A 21,787-nucleotide genomic window follows, 5' to 3' on the forward strand; every position below is an offset into this window, starting at 1 on the left:
ACTTCTGACGATGTCAGTTTGAATCGCAAGTTTTTGCAAGCAGCTGCGTGCTAGGTGATTCGCATAGCTGTGTATTTCCCATCCTCTAGTGTCAAGTCTCCTAGTGCCCAGGGTAATACCCACTGTGTCCCTCAGTGAAAATGTTGAGAAACAGATTTTACTTTGAGTACAAAAATCCTTTTTTGTTCTTCCTTCCGTGGGTGTGGGTGTGTGTGTGTGTGTGTGTGTGTGTGTGTATGTGTGTATGTGTATGTACACACACACACACACACACACACACACACACACACACACACACACACACACACACACACTGTAGTGATTTAAATTTTTTCTTTTTCCAACTAGGAAGGTGATGCTGAAAGTGAAGTAGTGGCGGCAAGTGGTGCCACATCTGAAGATGAAGATAAACCTAACTGGAACAGTGATGGCAGTAGTTCAAGGTAAATTAAGCCTCATATTTTTTATGACCACTTATAATGTTTGCTTGAAAAACATTCAGCATTGTCTGTCTAGTGGCAGACACACATGCACACAGTAGAGGGCCCCTGTAAAGATACAGTATATGGGTCCCTTGTTTCATGTTGATAGCCATGAAATGTAGTTCAGGCACTAATAAGCAAACTAATAAGCTATTTGCATAGCCTTTAGAAAGGCTATTCCACACATACCTTTCGTTTGTAAATCCTCCCAGATGTTTTTGAATTAGCACACTTTTATTGATATGCTAATTAGCCTCCAGCGTGCACCTGGAAGTGTTTGTGATTTTCTGAGCACTGCTTGTGTGATCTGCGTACAAAGGGGGCGGCTGCTGACTCATCAGCCTCCCTGCATTCACCTCCCCCTCTGTGTACAGAAAGCAGATAGTGCTCACTGAACTCACTGAATATATTCTTAGTTAAAAATGAGTTTTCCCAGTGTTTAGAATCCCTTTAAGGTAAATATTACCGCCAGTGGGGGAAAAGTGCTTTGGAATTGTGTGTTTTTCTTGTTTGGGCTCTGGTTTCAGCTTCTTTTCCCTTCATTTTGTATATGATTAAAGTAATTTGCATATTATTGGGTTCCATAGACAAATAACATCCATATCTGGAATCTGTAATATCACTTCTACAAGGTACTGTGATTTGGTTTATAACCAATTTAATGCTGACAGACTCAATTTAAAGGAATCTTCAGATAACAAAAAGCCTGCACTAGACTTAAAGAGGTCTTGTCTGGCTCATTGTGATGTCCACACTGAGGAAAGCATTATAAAATTTACAGGTTCTCTTTAAATTCCTTGACACTAAAGCCATTAAGCTTGGTTCATCCCCAGTCATTGCCCAGGTATTTTTCTTATTTGGGTAGCATGCAGCTGTCAGAATAAAAGAGAGAACACTTTAAATGAGTATTCCCATCCTAAAATGTTGTGGCTAATCAACCGAATACTCCCTTACTTTATGATTTGTGGTGCTGTGACATTTTTGACTGGTTACAATTCAGGACACAAAGGAACTGATGTTCCTTTGGCACTCCTACTGAGGGAGTACAAAAATAATTTTTCTCGTTTATATTATTAGCGGTAATGACACCATGGGACATCCAAAAGCAGTCCCAGAGGGCGAGAAGAAAACAGTCTTGCAAGAAACCTAGCACACTTCCATCTGCATAACCTTATGGCCCAAACTGGCATTGACAGAGGCCATAGAATGGATCTGGTAGATTATAGTAAAAGTTTTGACAGTGGCCCAGGTGGGAGCCTTGCAGACCTGGGCGTAGGAAGCCTGTTGCCGAACAGCACTGGAGGCTTCAACAAATCTTAGAGTGAGCTGTCACCCAGATTGGTGGCATCCTATCCTTAGTTCTATAGGTCTCTCTTATAGCAGACCAAATCCATCTGTAGACAGATATCTTAGAAGTGGCCAGGTATTTGCAGAGGCCCTCACGGAGAATGAACAAGGAGTCTGAACAACGGAAGGGGTCGATGAAATAGTAAAAGACAAAAGGACTGCAAGACTATGTCCTAGTTGATGTGAAAATAGGAATCCAGTTTGGGGAGGAAAGATGGGGCGGACAGAGAATGACTGTCCTTGTGGAGGAAAAGAAACAAGGGCTTCTTGGGACAGAAGAGCCGGCTCAGAGATGGATATGACAGCCACCAGGAAAGCAACCTTCCAAGAGAGAGGATGAAGAGAGATCTCACACAGTGAATTGCAGGGTGGAGCTTAGAGAAACTCGAGGACTAGATTGAAGTCCTATGGTTTCACAGGAGGATGGTGAGAGGGGGATACAGTGTGCCACTCTCTGCAAGAAAGTCTGACAGAAGGCCAGTGTTTTCTGAAAAAGAATGTACTGGACCAACTCCTGCCCCTTAAGAGAAGACAGACCGAGAAATTCATCCAGATCAAATTGTAGAAATGCTGGGAGTTTCAGGATACAAAAGAAAAGCAGATGGAAGTCTTGACACTCGCACCACCTCACATGGGCTTTTCACCTGTGATGATAGATTTTAATGGACTGGGATTTGCAAGCCTTGAGCATGGTCTGAATAACAGACTGAAAAACCACCACGCCCTAGCACCTTGGCTTCAACAGACACACCAATAACTATTTAACTGCCAGAGGTTTTCGGATATTTTGCATGTCTGGTAGCCAAGGCAATTATCACAATTTTGAGATGGAGAAGTAAAACCTAAATTGCAACGGAAGAAAAACAGACTAACGCCCCCCTACCCCCATACCTAATCTATTTCTTGAAAGTAGACACTTGGTATTGCATATGAACATTCACCTTTTATGCTATTTTGATTTATATTGGTATTCTGATTCTGATCTATGTTGATTTTATGTTTTCGAAAAATTTTTAAAAATGCCAATTTATTTTAGTTGCTAAAATTGTAAACCAAGCAAAATGTTATATCCACCACACCTCCTAAAAATTAGAGTTCAACATGTGCAAAATTAATTTGTGGGTTTGAATGTTTGTCACTCAACCACACAAAAATGGCTGAATGGATTTAGATGAAAGAGGACGTTTCATCACTTGGGGCACATGCGGTTTTATATACCGCTAGAAAGCTGACAGTGCGCTGAATTTAGCGCACTGTCTTGCTTTCACGATCTGTGTCCCCGGTGAAATGCTATCGGTGCTGGTACAATAGCTCTTCACCGTCAGAAGGGCGTTTCTGACAGTCAGTAAAGCCTCCCTCCCCTCCTGATAGCGCTCGTCCATAGACAAGTACTGGGCTCAAGAATTCCTAATGGAGGAAGTGTGAAGAAACCGATGGAGTAGCCAATCGACAGCATCTCTCGGACCCAGGCATCATCAACGCTGGCATGCTTGGTCTCTTAAAGCTGTTGTCTCCCCAACTGAGGAATCCCAATTCGGGAAAGATAGTGGAGTACTTGGAAGAAGGAGGTCTGGAGGAATTGGGGTGAGACTGCCATGCTGGTCTTGAAGGAGGGCCTTCAAGTGGGAATGGGAGTCATGAATGCATGGTAGTAGTAGGGTGGATGAAACATCATTGAGGGTGGAGAGAGCTTTTTCCTCTCGTAGACTCAGATATGAGCTTCTCAAAGGTTCTCTCCAAAAAGCCTTTCCAGTTCGTCCTGAGTTGGGTTGAGCAATGACCACTTTTTGATGGTGGATTCTGCATTCCATGACCAAATCCAAACTGTACAGCTGAATGTCGCCGTATTGGCAGCAACTGTGTCTGACTGGTGAGCCATCTACAGAGAGGCATCGCAAAGGTGCTTTTGAGGCATGCAGAAACAAGCTTATCCTGTTTATCCAGGGGAGGATCTCCAGGGAACGGTCCTTATTGAGCCAAAGGATCACTGAGGGAGGCAAAGCCTGCCAAAGGAAGAGTAGCCTCGAACAACAAAACCATAAGTCAACCCTGATAACGTCGTGATTTTGTTCACGGCAGTTATTTCTGTTCGGTTATTACAATAATTGCAAGGATTCATCTGCAGTTGAATTTTGGACAAAAACTCTTTTCAGACCTCAGAGTAAAATTAGCAGAGGTCCAGGAATGGTGAATAAACATAAACAAACCCCCCCAAAAACATTACTTAGGGAGCGTTCACACTACCGTCGGTGTCCGACAGGTAGTGTCCGCTCAAAATCTGTCACGGACATTAGGAGCGGACACTAGGTGTCCGTGACACCTGTCATTCATTTCAATGGGCATCGGGTGCGTTCTTTTGCACTCCGTGCCCGTCCTTCCCTGTCCGCAAGTGAAGATGTCAGACTCCCATAGAAATGAATGGAAGCACCTGGCACGGCGACCGGCCGCCGGCAAAGTGTACGTGCCAGGTGCTTCCATTCATTTCTATGGGTGCATGCTGTTCGGAACGGCTGATCCGAACAGTGTTCGCTCATCTCTATTAAGAATATCTGTTTCCTTCACTAAGCCGTGATGCTCCCTGTATTCAGCTGCACACATTCAACTCCTTGGAACAGGGAGGGTTGAGTAGGATTCTCCCGGTTAATTTGCCTCATTTTGTGTTTTTCACAGACTCTTATCTACGACCTAGCAGTGTTTAAATAGAGTGTAACAGCAGCAATTATCTGAGTTTTTTTTCTAACCTCCCTCCCCTCTTTATAGGATGATATGGAGAAGGTAACAGCCTGAAAAATGGAGATGAAAACTTATTTAGTACAGTTTAAAATGTGATACTTTGTAATGTAGGTATGTTTTAAGTTTAATAAGGTTGCCAGATCCTAGGTCAGAGAGGCAGCCCTGTTGGGGGGGAGGGGGGGGTCTGTGGAGAATCCTGGGCAGGTTTGGATGTGAGGCACTGAGAGGAGAAGGGATCGTGTTAACTGGATAGCAGGTTTTTTTTTTTTTTATTACATCGGCTGCAGATATAACACTTGACAGCACTGCATAGTCCCAGAGGTTGGTTGGGACTCTTTGTGGGAGGACATGGCAGTGGAGGGGGCCCTGTGGAGAAGAGGGAAATAGCCTAAAGAACCACCAACTATTGCAGAGAAGTATGTTCAAAGAGGTAGACCCAGAAGCTGTGTCCCACCCAACATTTTTTCATATTTCCTGGTTTGTAGCCGGGCCTATACCCATGGTGCGTCTCCTCCCCTATGATATAAACAAGAAAATGTTATTTGCTTTCCTTTTGGCCTTTCTAATTCTAGAGACCCTTATACAAAAGGTTTCTCCATACATAAGAAAGATAACACATTTTAAGATGTGTACAAAATGTTTATTCTTCTTGAATCTATGATTAAACCAGAGGTTAGAATTTATCTACAAATGAACAATTTTTGAAAATAAGAGATTCACCTTATTGTTTTTAGTGACTACTCAAGTGATTACTCAGATTGGACCGCTGACGCAGGAATAAATTTGCAGCCACCAAAGAAAACGCCTAAACTTAAAAACAAGAAGGCAGAAAGCAGCTCGGACGATGAAGAAGACAATGAAAAATTTAAGCAAAAGCAAAATAAAAAAGATAGGAAGAAAGGAGCTGAGGAAAAAGATATCTCACCTAGGAAAAAGAAACCAAAAGAGAGGAAGAAAAAGGTAAGTCTACCTTAGCATAGGCTTATCTGGGTGCTTGTAGACTACAGCAGCCTGACACTTCACACTACGCTTTTTCTGAATAACAAAGCTGATCTTTGCATTTATAAAATAATTAAGATGATGATATTTACTTGGGAGTATAAATGTGTGATTTTATTTAAAGGGATCCTATCTTTTAAACACAATTTTTTCTCCCTAACATATCGGAATAGCCTTAAGAAAGGCTTGGTCTCCTACCTTTCCTTTTCTTCTCCGCGCCGCTGTTCACCTTCAATCCTGTTTTTTCTCGGTATGCAAATGAGCTCTCTCGCAGCACTAGGGGTAGATCCCAGCGCTCAAACAGCACTGGGGGCATCTTCAATGCTGCCAGAGAGCTCTCCAGCGCTGCCTCCATCTTCTTCTGCGACGAGGTCCTCACCGCGTCTTCTTCCCGCGTCTTCTTACTTCTAGGCCTCGGGCCTAGGGCAAGCCGACTGTGCATGCCCACCGGCCACGAGAAAATGGCCGCTTACAATACTGTGGAATTGGCCATTTTTCTTGTGGCCATGGGCTTGCGCAGTCGGCTTCCCGAGGCCTAGAAGTAAGAAGACGCCGCCGGAAGAAGATGCGGTGAAGACCTCGTCGTAGAAAAAGATGGAGGCGGCGCTGGAGAGCTCTCTGGCAGCATTGGGGATACCCCCAGTGCTGTTTGAGAGAGCTCATTTGCATACCGAGAAAAACCAGGATTGTAGGCGAACGGCGACGCGTAGAAGAAAAGGAAAGGTAGGAGAGGAATAGCCTTTCTTAAGGTTATTCCAGCATGTTAGGGAGAAACAATTGTGTTTAAAAGATAGGATCCCTTTAAATTCATATTGATTCAGTTCAAAAGGCCCTCTGTCATTGCCAGTGTGTCCACAAGTTCTCAGATCCCAGTGTAAAAATGATGCGCTTATTCAGTCTTGGATGTTGATGGGATATTCATAAAATAAAGACTGAACAATGCAGTCAGTTTTTTATTTAATGTGTTTAGATAGCTATAGTTCTATGACCGGTCACAATCAGGGCTCGTTCACATCTGCGCCCGGTCTCCATTCTGCAGGTTTCCGTTTCCTGCACAAAAAGGGCTAGTTCACACGTGGGCAAAGGGGAGGTTTTTGACAGCGGAATTCGCTTCAAAAACCTCTCCTTTAACATGGTGGTCTATGTAGACCACTAGCTTTTTTTTTTCCTCCTAGCGTTTTCCGCCTGAAGAAGCGACATGACCTTTCTTCAGGCGGAAAACGCCTGAAGAATTGCATAGAAGTGAATGGGAGGCGAAAACCGCGCGGTAAAAAACCGCGCGGTTTTTTGCACACAAAACCGCGCGGTTTTTTGCACACAAAACCGCGCGGTTTTTTGCAAAAAAACGCGCGGTTTTCGCCTGCAGTTTCTATAGCACATATAGGAAAAAAAAAACCCTAGCGAAAACCGCTAGCAAAAACCTCGTCAAAAACCGCTTGGAATGCAAAAAACAGCGTCAAAAAAACTCCCCGAGGTTTTTTACCTCGCACAAATAAGCTAGGCGGTTTTCATGTGTGACCTGACCCAAAGAGAGGCAGGAGACAGAAACCTGCAGGACTCTTTCTCACCCATTCATTTGAATGGGTTTGAAAGCTGTCTGGCCGTGAGCGGCGGTGAGCGTTTTATGCTCTCCGCCGCGAAACCGTTTTTTAAAATCCGGACACAGTCGGACATGCAGTACTCTGTGTCCGGTTTAAAAAATACGGTTTCGCAGCGGAGAGCATAAAACACTCACATCCGGACCCGGTCTGTGGTTTCCGTCTTCTTGCATGCAGAAGACGGAAACCACCGAACGGAGACCCTGAACGCAGGTGTGAACCTAGCGTCAGATGTTTGTTTTTTGCAGCTCTATTTTCACTCTTATGTCATTTCAGGGTTTCCCAGGTTAAATTGATCTTTATAATCTAAGTTTAACACTCTCCTTCTGGGCATGGGACATCACTTCATCTGGGTGTCGGTCACCTCCCTTTTTTTTTTTTTTTAAAAAAAAAAATTTTTTTATTTTTTTAAAAAAAGTAGATTGTGAGCCCCATATAGGGATCACAATGTACATTTTTCCCTATCAGTATGTCTGTGTTTTTTTTTTTTTTTTTTTTGAATATGAGATAGAAATCCATGCAAACACGGGGAGAACATACAAACTCCTAGCAGATGTTTGGTTTTTTTTTTTGCCCTTGGCGGGATTTGAACACCAGGACTCCAATGCTGCAAGGTTGCAGTTCTAACCACTGAGCCACCGTGTGGCCCCCATCACTTCCTCTTTTTGACATTTGCCCTCATCCAACACCGGCGTGATATAGCTGGCATGTGCAGTAACACAAATGAAGTGACATCCCGTGCCCAGAAGGTCCTGTCTGGAAGACATGCAAGCATGATGTGGTGGGAGGGGTTTGAGTATGTTAGGAAGGGGTAGTAGTGGGTGAGTTAGCTAGGGAAACAGAGGGTGGTTTGAGGGAGGGGGTGTGAGTCAGCTCTGAATGGCACAAGGCATCATGGTAGTTGTAGGAAAACAGAACAGGATGATACCCATGTAAACGAATGCAGCAAATGTCATGAGCTCACAGAGAAACCCAGAAATCGGATGTTATTGGGGCTCCTACCTTATTGACCTATTAATAACACTATCAAATGTTTTTTGAAAAAGTGTTTTTGACCTGGAAAACTCCTTTAAAATGTAATTAAACTTTCGGACAACTTTTAGATTTTTCTGGCAGTATTTATATTGAGAGCTGTTCCTGCCTCTCACTGAATGTTGTGATGTACAGGAGTACGGGGCTGTGTAAATTGGAGACCCTCCCCTACTCTCATTTTTCCTACACACAGTTATACCTTGGACATTCTAAAACGTAAAAACTTGATGTTCGAGTCATATGATAGAAGAGATCACTAGTTGAAAACACAAACTGGATGAGGATATTTATTTTATAATAAATATATATATATAATCTGCATATAGATATCCTAGTCCCGACTGTATTTTCAACCAGTGAGCTCTATGTTAACAATATTGATGGTCCTGTAATATTGTCATAAGGCAGAAGATAATCTCTTTCCATATGATTACAAAAATCAAGTTTGTACGTTTTTAATGTCCGAGATATAACTGTTTAAAGTGACCCCCACCCTCATTTTCTCTACAGCTTCCACAGCCCCATACACAATAACAATAAATGAGAGGCAGGAACAGCTTTCAATGCAGAAGCAAGGGGAAGAGTGAAAAAAAAAATCAGGTTTCACATAGAGGGTCCAAAATATGTTAATAAAGTATATTACAAAATGTATTTATGACACAAATACTGCCAGAAAGCAAAAGTGGTCTGAAAGTTTAGTTTTCAAATGCTAAAATCGTCAAAACTTTACATACATCCACGAGAGAAAACCCTATAATGGTATGGTTGTCCATCTCTTGTTTTTATAGCGTTTACCAGTCGCAGCACTAACTGAACAAGGTTTGACCCTGGAAGACTGGCTGCCTTCTGTGTGGATTACTGACACTATGCCGAGGCGATGTCCCTTTGTTCCACAGATGGGTGATGAGGTATCTGCTTGTTTTTTCACTATTACTTTTAAAGTAAATTAAATATACTTGAGTTTTTATTATTTATATATTTTTGCATAAGGTTACATGTATACTTGAAATTCCACATCGCAGTTGCTCAAATGAAGTTCCCAGCTATATAAATGAAATCTTTATTCAGTACCTGCAAAACATTTTTCTTTTAGACAGCATTTGTGACAGAAATAAATTTTTTGTAATGCACTGTATTAAATAATTTTGTCTCCTTGCTGTAAAATGCTGCACTGGAAAACAATTCAGTCCCTTCTTTTTTTATTTCCTGCATTAATCTGTTCACTGAAGTCCAGGGGTGTATAGGCCCTAATAAGGTATAATGTGAAGAAACTGAAGTGGGAGGGGGAGCCTTTCTAACAGTTATATCTTGCACACTATATAACATAACAGTGTTTCTGGAGTCTTGTGAAAACTAAGACTCTGCTTTAGTGCCTGAGATATAACTGTTTGAAAGCAACCTAATTTTCTCTGCATTATTATTAAAGCCTGTATACCTACAATGAACAGCGCTGTACAGATTAAAGCAAAGAGTAATAAATGAGGTACATAAGTGAAGCCAACATTTGTTGTTAAACTGGTTAGCCAGCATGCAAAAACTATCTTCAATTACATCCACAGCAGTGCTGACTACTCGCTGTTCCCTTGTGCATCCTTTTTGGCTTTATTTTACTTCAGACTTCTTGTATCACTCTTTTTTATATACAGTGAATTTTTTTTTTTTTTTTTTTTTTTTTTTTTTTTTTAGCAAACTACGTTTCCTGTCATGCAATCTGTCGTCTCTCCCCTCCAATGAAATCACAGGTAATAAATCAGTCACATGATGCTGTGAGGTTTCATTTGGAATCTCACTCCCCTGTGACCAGCAAACAAATGAGTGAGAGCAGACAGATGCATTATGGGAAATAAAGCCAAGAAAAGGGTACACAATGAAAGGTGAGTATTTAGCACTGCTGTGGATATATTTGCAGATAATTTTTGTAGAGCTGGATAACTCCATTAGAGTAGATTACAACATTTATTATTGTCACAAATGCTGCCAGAAAATAAAGTTGTTTCAAAGTTAAGCTTTGCTTTTATAGTTGGTTTATATTCATCATGTTTGTATATTTTTGCTACAAGGCATTGTGTAAACTCTGTGTCAGTTCAGGTTTGTATAAAACCGAAAAAACAAGTAGAATGCTTGCTATATAATGGTATAGTAAAGAAGCAATTCAGGTACTCTGAGCAGTTGGGGGTGGGATGTCTACTTATAAATTTAAAGGGATCCTATAATTGAGTGAATTTTTTTTTTTTTGTCCCCAACACATCGAAATAGCCTTAAGAAAGGCTATTCGTCTCCTACCTTTAGATGTATTCTCCATGCCGCCGTTCTGTAGAAATACCGTTTTTTAAATGAGTTCTCTCACAGCCCTTGGAGGCGGGCCCCAGCGCTCAAACAGCATTGGGGGCGTCCCCAATGCTGTCTGCGCATGCCCACAGGCCACAAGAAAATGGCAGCTTACTTACTGTGTAAGTGGCCATTTTTCTTGTGGCCGCGGGCATGCGCAGTAGGCTCTGCCCGAGGCCTACAAGTTTCAAAGCCTGCGCTGGAAGAAGACACAGGAAGATGATGTTCCTGAAGAAGATGGAGGCGGCGCTGGAGAGTTCTCTGGCAGCATTGGGGACGCTCCCAGTGCTGTTTGAGTGCTGGGGCCTGCCTCCAATGCTGCGAGAGAACTCATTTGCATACCGGCGAAAACCAGTATTTCTACGGAACGGCAGAGCAGAGAAGACATCTAAAGGTAGGAAACGAATAGCCTTTAAGACTTCCGACGTGTTAGGGACAAAAAATTCATTCTCAATGATAGGATCCCTTTAAAGTAAAGATTGATATTCTGCAGCTTCTTGCTAATTATACTATTATATTATGCCGTAGTTCTTGTGACACAAGGCCAAAGAGTGCAGGATTCCAGGATCTGAGTATAATTAAGGCTAAGACCCCATGTTATGGAAAAGTTGCCTTTTCTATTGCAGTGCTTCCTTTTTTTATATTTCCCATTCCGTTTCAAACCACTCCTGACTATGGTTAAAAAAAAAAAAAAAAAAATCTGCAAGCAACTCTTCTTCAAAATAGATCCTTGGCCTAAAGGGGATTTTTCAGGATTACTTTTTATTGTACAACAGTACCAAAATTCAGAGATATGAAATTTCTAATTTACACTTTAGATCACACCCACTGATCACATGGTTTGTTTTGGTTAGGTGGGCCCATGATTGTGTCAGTGATGTCCAGTTTAACAAAAGCTGGGGACCACTGCTTTTCTCTGCACTGCAGGAGAAAGTAGATTTTGCTGTCAGGATTCTGTACAGCAGAGCAGAGGCCAGCCTGCATTCATAACTGTACAGGAGAATGGCCTAGGGGACACAATCCCAACAGCAGGTAGCATAGTGCTGGAGAGATTACGATGTCAGTACAAGAGTGGGTGGGTATATGTATTTTATATACTTGCTTTCAAGCCCACAATAATTTGAGGGTTTGTATTTTTGCATACATGGGACAAAAAGAGCATTTTGTCATAATTTGACTTTCAACCACAGCTGCTTCTGTCTGCAGATTTTTTTACTATTTACATATTAACATGCGAAAATGAAACTAGTAGATTAACACACATCAACTCAGAAACTCTAGTAACATATACCCCTACTGGGCATGCCTCAACAATCGGTCCTCTTTTGAACTTTCAAGTTTGACATTTAATGGCTCTAAAACAGGTTTTATATCATTGTGGGACACAGCACATTGGGTATAAGCCTGGCCCATTGACACTAGGAATCCGACTGACCTTGGGATTGCTGTTTACTTTGCCATCTGCTGTGGGTGCCACTCTGACATTAGCTCCTAGTACCTGCCACCCAAGCTGCCCAGGATTACTTTTCCAAACTGGGCTATAGCCGACCTGGAGACCTTGGAACAGTTGCCCTCCCAGTTGGGCGCTGCTCAGTTGGTGACCCTGAGGCCCCTCCCAAGTCTGGCCCTGTTCCTGTTCTAGCTCTAGGGGTTGCCCCATAAATGAAACGTGCCTCCCCTTTATTGGACTATTTATCCTGAGGACGCCTGACCTTCGGTTTTTCTTCATCAGTGTGTGGGTGGTTTAACAATAAGGACAAGTCCTGCCTTGCACCTTCCCAGTATATGGAATTCTTGGGTATGACCCTCGTTACTAAGCAGGGCAAAGTTCTCCTTCCGGAGTCCTAGATTTGTGGAGGAGCTCCCCTTGCTTGATTCATCCATTCATGTGGGTTTTGTGTATGGTGTTGTCTTCTTTATAGCATGTCCCTCATGCCCAATTCCACTTTCCCGGAGGTGAACCTCTCTTCCCCTCCACAGCTTCTGGGTGTCATCATCCAACTTTGCCTTCCATCTGAACCATGAGCTTCCTGCTACGTGATCAGATCGGACCCCAAGGCCCTCGCTAACTATGCCCTCATATTTCCTCATTGATTTCTGTATTTGTTTCCCTTCTCCAGAAACTCATTGCGGAGAGGGTTCCTGCTGTTCTGGTGGCTCCAGATTGGCCCCACTGGGCCTGGTATCCATACATTATGTTCCGCTGATGGATGCACCTTAGCCTCTTTCACTGCAGTACAATGTTCTTTCCCAGGGTCCAGCCTGGCTGTTAAAGCAGAGTTTCTGAGCTTTCACTGTTTCTCCAAGCCAGTCTTCTATTTTTCCAGGCTCACAAGCATCTTGTAGGTATGTCATCACACCTGGAGGGCCCACTTTTGATGGTGCGAACCCTTCTACTTCTCCAACCCCAGGATCCTTGCTTTTCTCAGTTTGGTTTGGACCAAAGTCTTGGGCTGTTTTCTCTGAAGGAGCAGGAAGTTGTACCCTTTCTGTTCTTTCCAGATAAGCATGGCCTTTTTCAGCCTTAGTCGAAGACTTTCCTGCAGGGTGTGGCATGCTGTGCCCTATTCATCATGGTGTTTCCCCATTTGAGCCACTGTGAGTGCTTGCTCTTCTTTCTTGTGTTTTCTCCTGGAAGATTGCCCTTCCTAGTGCCAGTCGTGTCCATTTGCAGAGTCTGGGCTGACTGCCCTGCCTCAGAAACCTCCTTTTCACATCCTCCTTTATTTTTTCTCCCGAAGCTTGTTTCCTCCTTTCACTTAAACAATGAAATGGCCTTGTGTTGCTGCTCCAAACTCCCCCGTGAACACTCTACCTTGTCTTGACGAGGTTCAGGCTATTCGGCTCTAACACACCTTTTTCCTTCTTATGGATTACGTGTCAGTGCTCCCTGAGGGTCCTCTCAGGGCCTTGATGCCTCTAAGGCTGCCTCCTCCTCTTTCTTCTGCTGCCAATGTCTGTATGGCTGTCACTTTGACCTCTTATAGTTTTACCAATTCTACTAGATCCTTTCTGTGGCCTCTGTTGATGCCAGTTTGAGTTTTGTTGCTCTGCATGTGGCGGTGCACTAGGTTCTTCACTTGCAGAAACACAATCTGCAACAAAAAAATGTTTGCGCGACATGGGGCCTTAGCCTTAAAGGGATCCAATCATTGGATTCCCTTTTTGTTTTCCTCCCTAACACGTAGGAATAATCTTAAGAGGCTATTCTTCTCCTACCTTTAGATGTCATCTCCGCTGTTTGGTAGAATTCCGGGTTTTGTTCAATATGCAAATGAGTTCTCTCGCAGCACTGGGTGCGGTCCCAGCGCTTAAACAGCACTGGAGGCGTGCTGTGAGAAAAATCTGGAGGAACCGACTGCGCATGCCTAGAAGTTTGAAACCCAGCATCGGAAAAAGATGCAGGGACAGGCCGTTCCAGGCGAAGATAGAGGCATCACTGGAGACTTCTCTCCTAGCATTGGGGATGCCCCTAGTGCTGTTTGAGTGCTGGGGACTCCCCCCAGGGCTGTGAGAGAACTCATTTGCATACAGAAGAAAACCTGGATTTCTACTGAACGGTAGCGCGGAGAAGAATGATTGGATCCCTTTAAATTCCTCTTCATTTTCTGCCATGGATTCTTAGCCTTAATTTTTCTAAGACTGGGCTCTTGTTTCTATCATCTTCACCTAAACTTGATGGCTTCATCTCTGTAATAGTTCCATCCTTTCTAGACATCAGACTCAGTGTGAGCTGTCCTTTCTTCACATTTAGTCCAATGACTCATTATCCAGGTACATTGCTAAAGCCCTAATTCAGGTTTTGATCTTTATCTTCAAAGAATGCTACAACTAATAATTGGGATTTCATTAATCCAGCAGCCAGGCTGAACTTTGCCTATTGGTTATATAAATAACTCTGCTCTCTACTGATCATTGCATGGCTACCATTTCCTTAAAAGATTAAAGTGGTATTCCCTTAAGAATAACCACATTTAATACAAAGAGAGTCTGCAAAATCTCATTGTCACCCATTGAAGGTAATTTGCCAAATTTTATAGATCACAAAAAAAAAATAAAAAATAAATGTAATCCTGTTTATCCTACCACTGTTCTAGCACTGTTGCCTTGGATACATCTTGTAGGCCAATAATTATTTCTTTCTTTCTTTCTTTTTTTATCTCTTTCTTCCTTCCTACCTACCCTTCCCCTACCCTTCCTCTCTATGTCGCTCACCTCACTTTTTTGAGAATTCAAGAACATAACATCTCTGTAAATTGAAAAACAAGTGTCATCTGTATGTATTCTATAACCCCCCCCTCCCAGAACTTTGTATAACGAGGGAATAATATAAATGACACTGGTTTTGTGTACACACGTGTGGATAGATCAAAGTTCATATATGGTTTTGTGTATTTAGTTTCATTGCAAGCTAATATTTATATCATTTTTATATGTGGTTCTGCAGGTCTACTATTTTCGTCAGGGCCATGAAGCATATGTTGAAATGGCTAAGAAAAATAAAATCTATAGAATCAATGCGAAGAAACAACCATGGCATAAAATGGAGTTACGGGTAAGTTTCTTCATAATGACACCTAATAATTACAGTTATCATGAAAACTGGCTAAAGTATTGCTAAATGGAGACAGGTAGGTGGTGGGATCAATGCCACCTGGGGCTTGGGCAGTAATTTCCTGACGGATCTTATCAATTTTAGCATGGAAATACGTGGCCAGGTCATCAGCACTAAGGTCTGTGAATGGCGTCTGCACCTTGGGTGTGAGTAAGGAGTGAAAAGTTTCAAAAAGCCTTTTAGGGTTGCTGGAGAGAGAAGAGATGAGGGCGGTGAAATAGTCTTGCTTGGCGAGGTAAAGGGCAGAACTACCGTACTTTTCGGACTATAAGACGCGCTTTTTTCCCCCAAAATTTGGGGGGGGAAAGAAGGGTGCGTCTTATAGTCTGAATGTGGCGCCTGGCATCCGCTCTAATAGAGAGGCGGAAGCCGGCAAGTGATAGACGCCGGGGCCTGAGACATCGCTGCGCTCCTCTGCCCTGCATGAAGCCAGCAGCGGCGATGCTATTCCGCTCCTCCGTCCCCCCGCCGCTGGCTTCAGGCAGGGCAGAGGAACGATGTCTCAGGCCCCGGCACCTGTGCTGGCGTCTATCCCTCCCCGGCATCCGCGTCTCTAGTACAGCGGATGCCGGGTCAGTATCGGTGGCCCCTTCTACCCCGGGGCCGGTCCCCACCGGCCCCGTACCTGTGAAGTTGCAGGCCGGCTCCTGCGCGGCGATATCGCAGGAGCCGACCTGTTCGGGTGACAGCCGGGAGCCTAATGAGGCTCCCAGGCCTGTCACTGCTATATTAGTATTGCGGCTGGGTCTATGACCAGCCGCCGTAATACTAATATACAGAATGTCCCATAGACGGCAATACACTTGTATTGCCGTCTATGGGACTTGCAATCAAGTGACCGCAGGTTCAAGCCCCTGGGGGGGAATAAAATAGTAAAAAAAAAAATACAAGGTGATCTAAGAAATAGACATTCCCCAAAATGGTATAACTAAAAAGTACATCTGGCCCCGCAAAAAAAAAAAAACACTCTATGCATCCCCGTACAGCTACAGGGTCACCTGTCAATGTGGCCTTGCAGCTGTTGCAAAACTACAACTCCCATATATTAAATATTTTACCAGTTTTTGCTTCAAAATTTTTTTTCCCTATTTTCCTCCACTAAAACCTAGGTGCGTCTTATAGTCCAGTGCGTCTTATATATATATATATATATATATATATATATATATATATATATATATATATATATGTTTTAAGCATAAATTTGAAGTGGAGGAAATCTGCAGGTGAGCGTGATTTTCTCCAGAGACGTTCGGCAGACCTAGAGCACCGCTGAAGAAATAGTGTCTGTGGCGTGTTCCAGGGCTGCTGCCTCCTACGTGGGACTTTGAGTGGAGGGGGGAGCCACCTCATCCAATGCATTTTTAAGGGTTTCATTATAGTGACTGGTGGCCAGATTGGGACAGGAGATTGAGGAGATGGGGGACAGAGAGGACTGTAGAGTATCTAAGAGGTGCTGGGTGTCGATAGTACGCAAGTTCCTATATGTGTGTTGGGTAGGTGTATCTTGTGAAGGGGAGAGGGCACTGATGGTGAGAGACAGAAGGTTATGATCAGAGAGGGGCAGAGCAGAGTTAGTAAATTTAGAAACTGAGGAGTCGATGGAAGACCAGATCAATCGTGTTTCCACCTACATGTGTGGCAGAAGAAGAACATTGTGAAAGACCAAGAGAAGTGGTTAATGAGAGAAACTGTGAGGCAGCTGGGGAGTGAGGGGTGTCAATAGGGATGTTAAAGTCACCCATGATGAGGGTAGGAATGTCACTGGATAAAAAGTGGGGAAGCCAAGAAGCAAAGTGATCCAAAAATTGGTAGGGTGAGCCAGGTGGACGGTAGATCACAGCTACCTGTAAGGAGAGTGGGCGAAAAAGTCTGATAGCATGGACTTCAAATGAGGAGAACGTGAGTGAGGGTACCGGTGGAATGGCCTGAAAAATGCACTGTGGTGACAGAAGTAAGCCTACCCCACCACCCTGCCTGTTGTCAGTCAGAAGGGTGTTCCTGACTGTCTAGGTAGGAACGCACCTCCTGACGGTATTTTGTGTACTGCTATACTCGGCGGTAAGCAACTGCCCCTTGCAGTATAGCACTACACACAGCGGAGCACTGGGGACAGGTGAGCTTTTTTTTTTTTTTTTTTTTTTCCCTCTCTTCACTCTCGCCAGCAGATTTAAATGCTAAAAAGGGTCCATTTTTACATGGGCAACCCCTTTAATGTGTATGAGCCCTACAACATGTAGATAAGTCAATTGAAGTTGCCAGAGAGCTCTCCAGCGCCGTCTCCATCTTCTTCTGCGACGCGGTCTTCACTGCGTCTTCTTCTGGTGGGGTCTTCTTACTTCTAGGCCTAGGGCAAGCCGACTGCGCATGCCCACGGCCACAAGAAAAAGACGCCACCGGAAGAAGACGCAGTGAAGACCTCGTCGCAGAAGAAGATGGAGGCGGAGCTGGAGAGCTCTCTGGCAGCATTGGGGACGTCCCCAGTGCTGTCTGAGCGCTGGGGCCCGTCCCCAGTACTGCGAGAGCTCATTTACATACCGAGAAAAATCGGGATTGCAGGCGAATGGCTGCGCGGAAAAAGAAAGGTAGGAGAATAGCCTTTCTTAAGGCTATTCCAACATGTTAGGGAGAAAAAAAATGTGTTTAAAAAATAGGATCCCTTTAATCAAGGAAAGTCTATTGTCCTCTGTTGGCATTATTGTTGCTGTCAAAAGTTCTTGAGATCTTTCCAGTCCACATGTAGCAGAACTGTCTTGCTTTTAGGTGCAATAGCGCTTTAATAATGTGTGTATAATATTTTTTTTTTTTTTAGGAGCAAGAACTAATGAAGATTGTTGGAATTAAATATGAAGTAGGCCTTCCTACCCTCTGCTGCCTTAAGTTAGCCTTTCTTGATCCAGACACTGGTAAACTGACTGGAGGTGCATTTACAATGAAGTGAGTTGTATAGAGGTTGTGTTTTTTTTAAATTTTTTTTTATATAAATCAGTTTAAATAGTAATAGTAGCTTCATTAGGTAAAAGAAGTAGTTTGATCACTGCTTGCACTGTAGCTCCTCCTTGTTGACATAAATGGGCATAAGTGTCCATCTTCTCTTTACTAATGTCCCTTAGACCATGGACACCCAGGGTTAGTTTGCCACAGCATAATTGCTAGTGATTTACTTGCCAAGGGTTTAAACACACAGCATGTTAATTATTTCTGTGTGTTTGCCTGTGGTTTTCAGCCTTCAAAAGCTGAGGCCAACCTCCCAGAAATCTCATTTATTTGATCGTGCAGTTATCCCATTATGGATCATCTTAATCCCATTTATGGATCATGCACAGTGACTCTACAGCTAAGCCACGTCATCTCCATGACTACAATGAGGGTTAATGCAGTGCATGGGGCAATTAAAGTACTACTTTTCCTAATCTATGTAGAGACCGGTTTAGCTATCAAAGTTTTCTATAAGGCAGTGGTAGTGCCTTGGGTTAAAGCTAATATAACGTTAAAAAACACGATTTGTTTTTTGTCTTTTTTTTTTTTTTTTTCCAGAACTTGTGTTTTCTTTCTTCTTAACCTCTTCATAGAAATAACTTTTATTGCGATCTTGTCTTACAAAAAAAAAATGCTATAAAAAGTGGTCAAAAAGTCATATCTACTCCCAAAACAGTACCAATATAAATTACTGGTTGTCCCACAAAAAATAACCGACCAACTAACTCTGTCGACTGAAAAATACAAATGTTACACATATTAGAGGATGGTGATCCAAAAATAATTTGATTTGTCCCCAAATGAATTTTTGTTCTGCAAAACTAGTATTTCAGAAAAAAAAAATGTAGGTGCCAGAATATATATATATATATATATATATATATATATATATATATATATATATATATATATATATATATATATATATATATATATTTTTAGCCACCAAGAAAGGGTTAATAAAATTTAGTCAAGTTATAGGCAAACAAAAATGGGGTTTTTACAAAATGCATCTCAAACTGCAAAAGAACACGCCCTCGGAAGGGGAAAAAAATAAAATTGCACAATATGAAAAGTAACCCCGCCCAAAAATCGGAATATATAAGCTGGCAGAATCGGAATATATAATCTGTTCATGTGTGTTTTAAGGTAGACCCCAAATTTAGAGGATATGAAGGAAAAGACACCAGAAGTGGCCCTCCCCAAATCGTAGGAGCTACTGGGAAAATAATAGGGAATATGGTGTTCACTTCTGGAAAACTAATGCTCACTACAGCCCTTGATAAATTCTTTGAGGGGTACAGTTTTCAAAATGGGGTCACTCCTTAGGGAATTCCATTTTACTGGTATGTTGGAGTCTCTACAAACATGACATGGTGTTTAGGCACTGGACATCTAAATCTGGACTTTAAAAGCCACATAGTGCTCTTGCCCTGCTGTGCCCAAATTGAAGTCTATGCCCACATGTATGACACTTGTACTTAGGATAATGTACTTAAAGGGGTTTTCCCATGTCAGCCTTTGAGCCAGGCTGTATGCAGTGTCATTCATGTGGGCATAAACTGCAGTTTGGGAACAAAGCAGGGCCCATTTGTGAAGGAGTGCTATGTGAGCAGGAAAGTTGTGAATAAACTCTGGTAAGAATGAGGTCTCAAGGATGTTTGTGTCTATATGCTTCTCACCGTCTTTCTTCTTCCCCCTCTTTTTGCTTCCATATACTTCTTCAAACTACAAGATGTCTTTAGTGAGAATGGATGAGCAGTTTAGCAGGCAGGAAAGGAGCTGATGGGTGTATGCTACAAATGTTCTAAAAATGCTTGATTGTTTCCACAGACACCATGCTAACCTGATTTAGCCGTGTATGTAGGACACAATGATTAGATATTGCTGAGATATCCTATCAGTGTTCCATCATCCTATGTTTTAAGAACCCCAGCCAGTGGACTTTCTTCTTGGATGCACACTCAGTGTTAACATTGTTGCACAAATGTTTGGTTTTTAAACTTTTTTGTTTCTTATGTTGGAGAAGCACGATTTATCTCTCTGTACCTGCATTTAATGGTCATCTATGGTGAACAATTTGGACAGAAAATAGTACTTGGGTTCATAGTGTTGTGACATTGTTTTATTTTTCTATGTCTTAAATCTACTAATTAACATACATTTGTAACGTTGTGCTGCTGTCTTGGTCCAGATATCATGATATGCCAGATGTGATAGACTTCTTAGTTCTTCGTCAGCAATTTGATGAAACTCGACGAAGACAGTGGAGCATAGGTATGTATAGCGGGCTCTGGTTAATTAGTTGTACAAAATGTTATTCTGAGAATAGTTACTGCCGCAGAGGGCCTTTTTGGTTTTAGGTGGGAATTGAACTAAAAATGTTTTGCCAGGATATGTCATCACTATGTCAGGTTTGACTGTTCCCAATCAATCTACCAAATGTTTGCACAAGTTGAGATAACGCAGAAGGGAGTAGGTCAATAGACCCACAGACTAAGTTATTAACAGATACCAATCATTTTAGCCCCGGGGCGATGAGGGGGATTTGATAGATATTACTTAGTGTGGTGAGAGAGGGCAGCAAGAAGTGGGAGAGCTCTTATACAGAAGGATATACCATGTTGTATATTGCACTAGTCAAACAGAAGAAGGAAGGAGTAGTATGTGCAGTATGTATCACTAAAAGAAAGCAATGATCAGGCTTGTTTTCCTATAGATGCAAAAATAATGCTTTATGAATATTGAATATAATGGAATCAATAAAAAGTTTGCAAACATATTTTTTTTAATAGTTCCCACTTAAGGCTAATAAAGTGTAAATATGTATGTTGCAGGAGACAGATTTCGATCTGTAATTGATGATGCCTGGTGGTTTGGAACTATTGAGAGCCAGGAACCTCTACAGCCATCTTACCCAGATAGCCTTTTCCAGTGTTACAATGTCTGGTACGTTAAGTTTTCTCTCTTTTAGCTATACATTACTGCATCGAGCATGATGTTAAAGGGAGCAGCCTTTATTGGGCTATTTTCACTGAGATTCTGTCTTCCTAATTACATCAGGGAAGACAGGCTTGCACATTCCAGTGAGGCCCTCTATTGGTTTGCAAAACTGAGGCACCTGACTTCCTAATTACATCATGGAAGACAGATTTGCATATTCTTCCCATAGTGTATTTACCTTTTTCAATACTTTTTGAGGCCTTTGCATGCATACAGTCTCCACTCAGACTGTCTTCGTGCTCCCTCTGTCATATACTGTCTGAGAAGAAAGAAGATTGGATAAACAAATATCATATTTATATTTTATGGACAGGTCCACCACCAAGTATGCATCTTGTATGCAGACTTCCTGCAGATATGAAGTGGTTGTCCAGAATTACAAAAACTTGCGAGTTATCTCCTAAAAACAGTGCTACCCCTTCCAAGGGTTGTATTGGTTATTGCGGCTCATCTACATTAAAGTAAATATGGTTGAGCCACAATACCAAACATGACCTGTAGCCAGGTGTCGCTCCTTTATTGAAAAATCGTGTTATGTTTTGTCTTGGATAACCACTCTATTCCATTGTACAACATGGTAAACGTAAATCACCCTTGGGTGAATGAAGCTCTGCCTTACAATCAGGACATATAACCTATAACCTCCAGGTTCTGGGCAAAAGAGAAAGTCG

General features: G+C 42.4%; 1 protein-coding gene across 4 annotated transcripts in view; it reads left to right on the forward strand.

Annotated features, from left to right (window-relative positions):
• The window catches only part of PHIP (PHIP subunit of CUL4-Ring ligase complex), a 102,106-nt gene that overhangs the window by 59,000 nt on the left and 21,319 nt on the right, over nucleotides 1-21,787 (forward strand). For all 4 annotated transcript variants that reach the window (XM_075268287.1, XM_075268288.1, XM_075268289.1 and 1 more), the window contains exons 22-28: nucleotides 349-443; nucleotides 5,297-5,522; nucleotides 8,980-9,099; nucleotides 14,967-15,074; nucleotides 17,947-18,071; nucleotides 20,308-20,390; nucleotides 20,951-21,062. In XM_075268287.1, coding sequence (XP_075124388.1) covers nucleotides 349-443; nucleotides 5,297-5,522; nucleotides 8,980-9,099; nucleotides 14,967-15,074; nucleotides 17,947-18,071; nucleotides 20,308-20,390; nucleotides 20,951-21,062 — 869 coding nt within the window. The remainder of the gene's footprint in view (nucleotides 1-348; nucleotides 444-5,296; nucleotides 5,523-8,979; nucleotides 9,100-14,966; nucleotides 15,075-17,946; nucleotides 18,072-20,307; nucleotides 20,391-20,950; nucleotides 21,063-21,787) is intronic.

The sequence above is a fragment of the Leptodactylus fuscus genome, chromosome 3, assembly GCF_031893055.1.
Source record: "Leptodactylus fuscus isolate aLepFus1 chromosome 3, aLepFus1.hap2, whole genome shotgun sequence".
In the NCBI taxonomy this organism is placed as follows: domain Eukaryota; kingdom Metazoa; phylum Chordata; class Amphibia; order Anura; family Leptodactylidae; genus Leptodactylus; species Leptodactylus fuscus.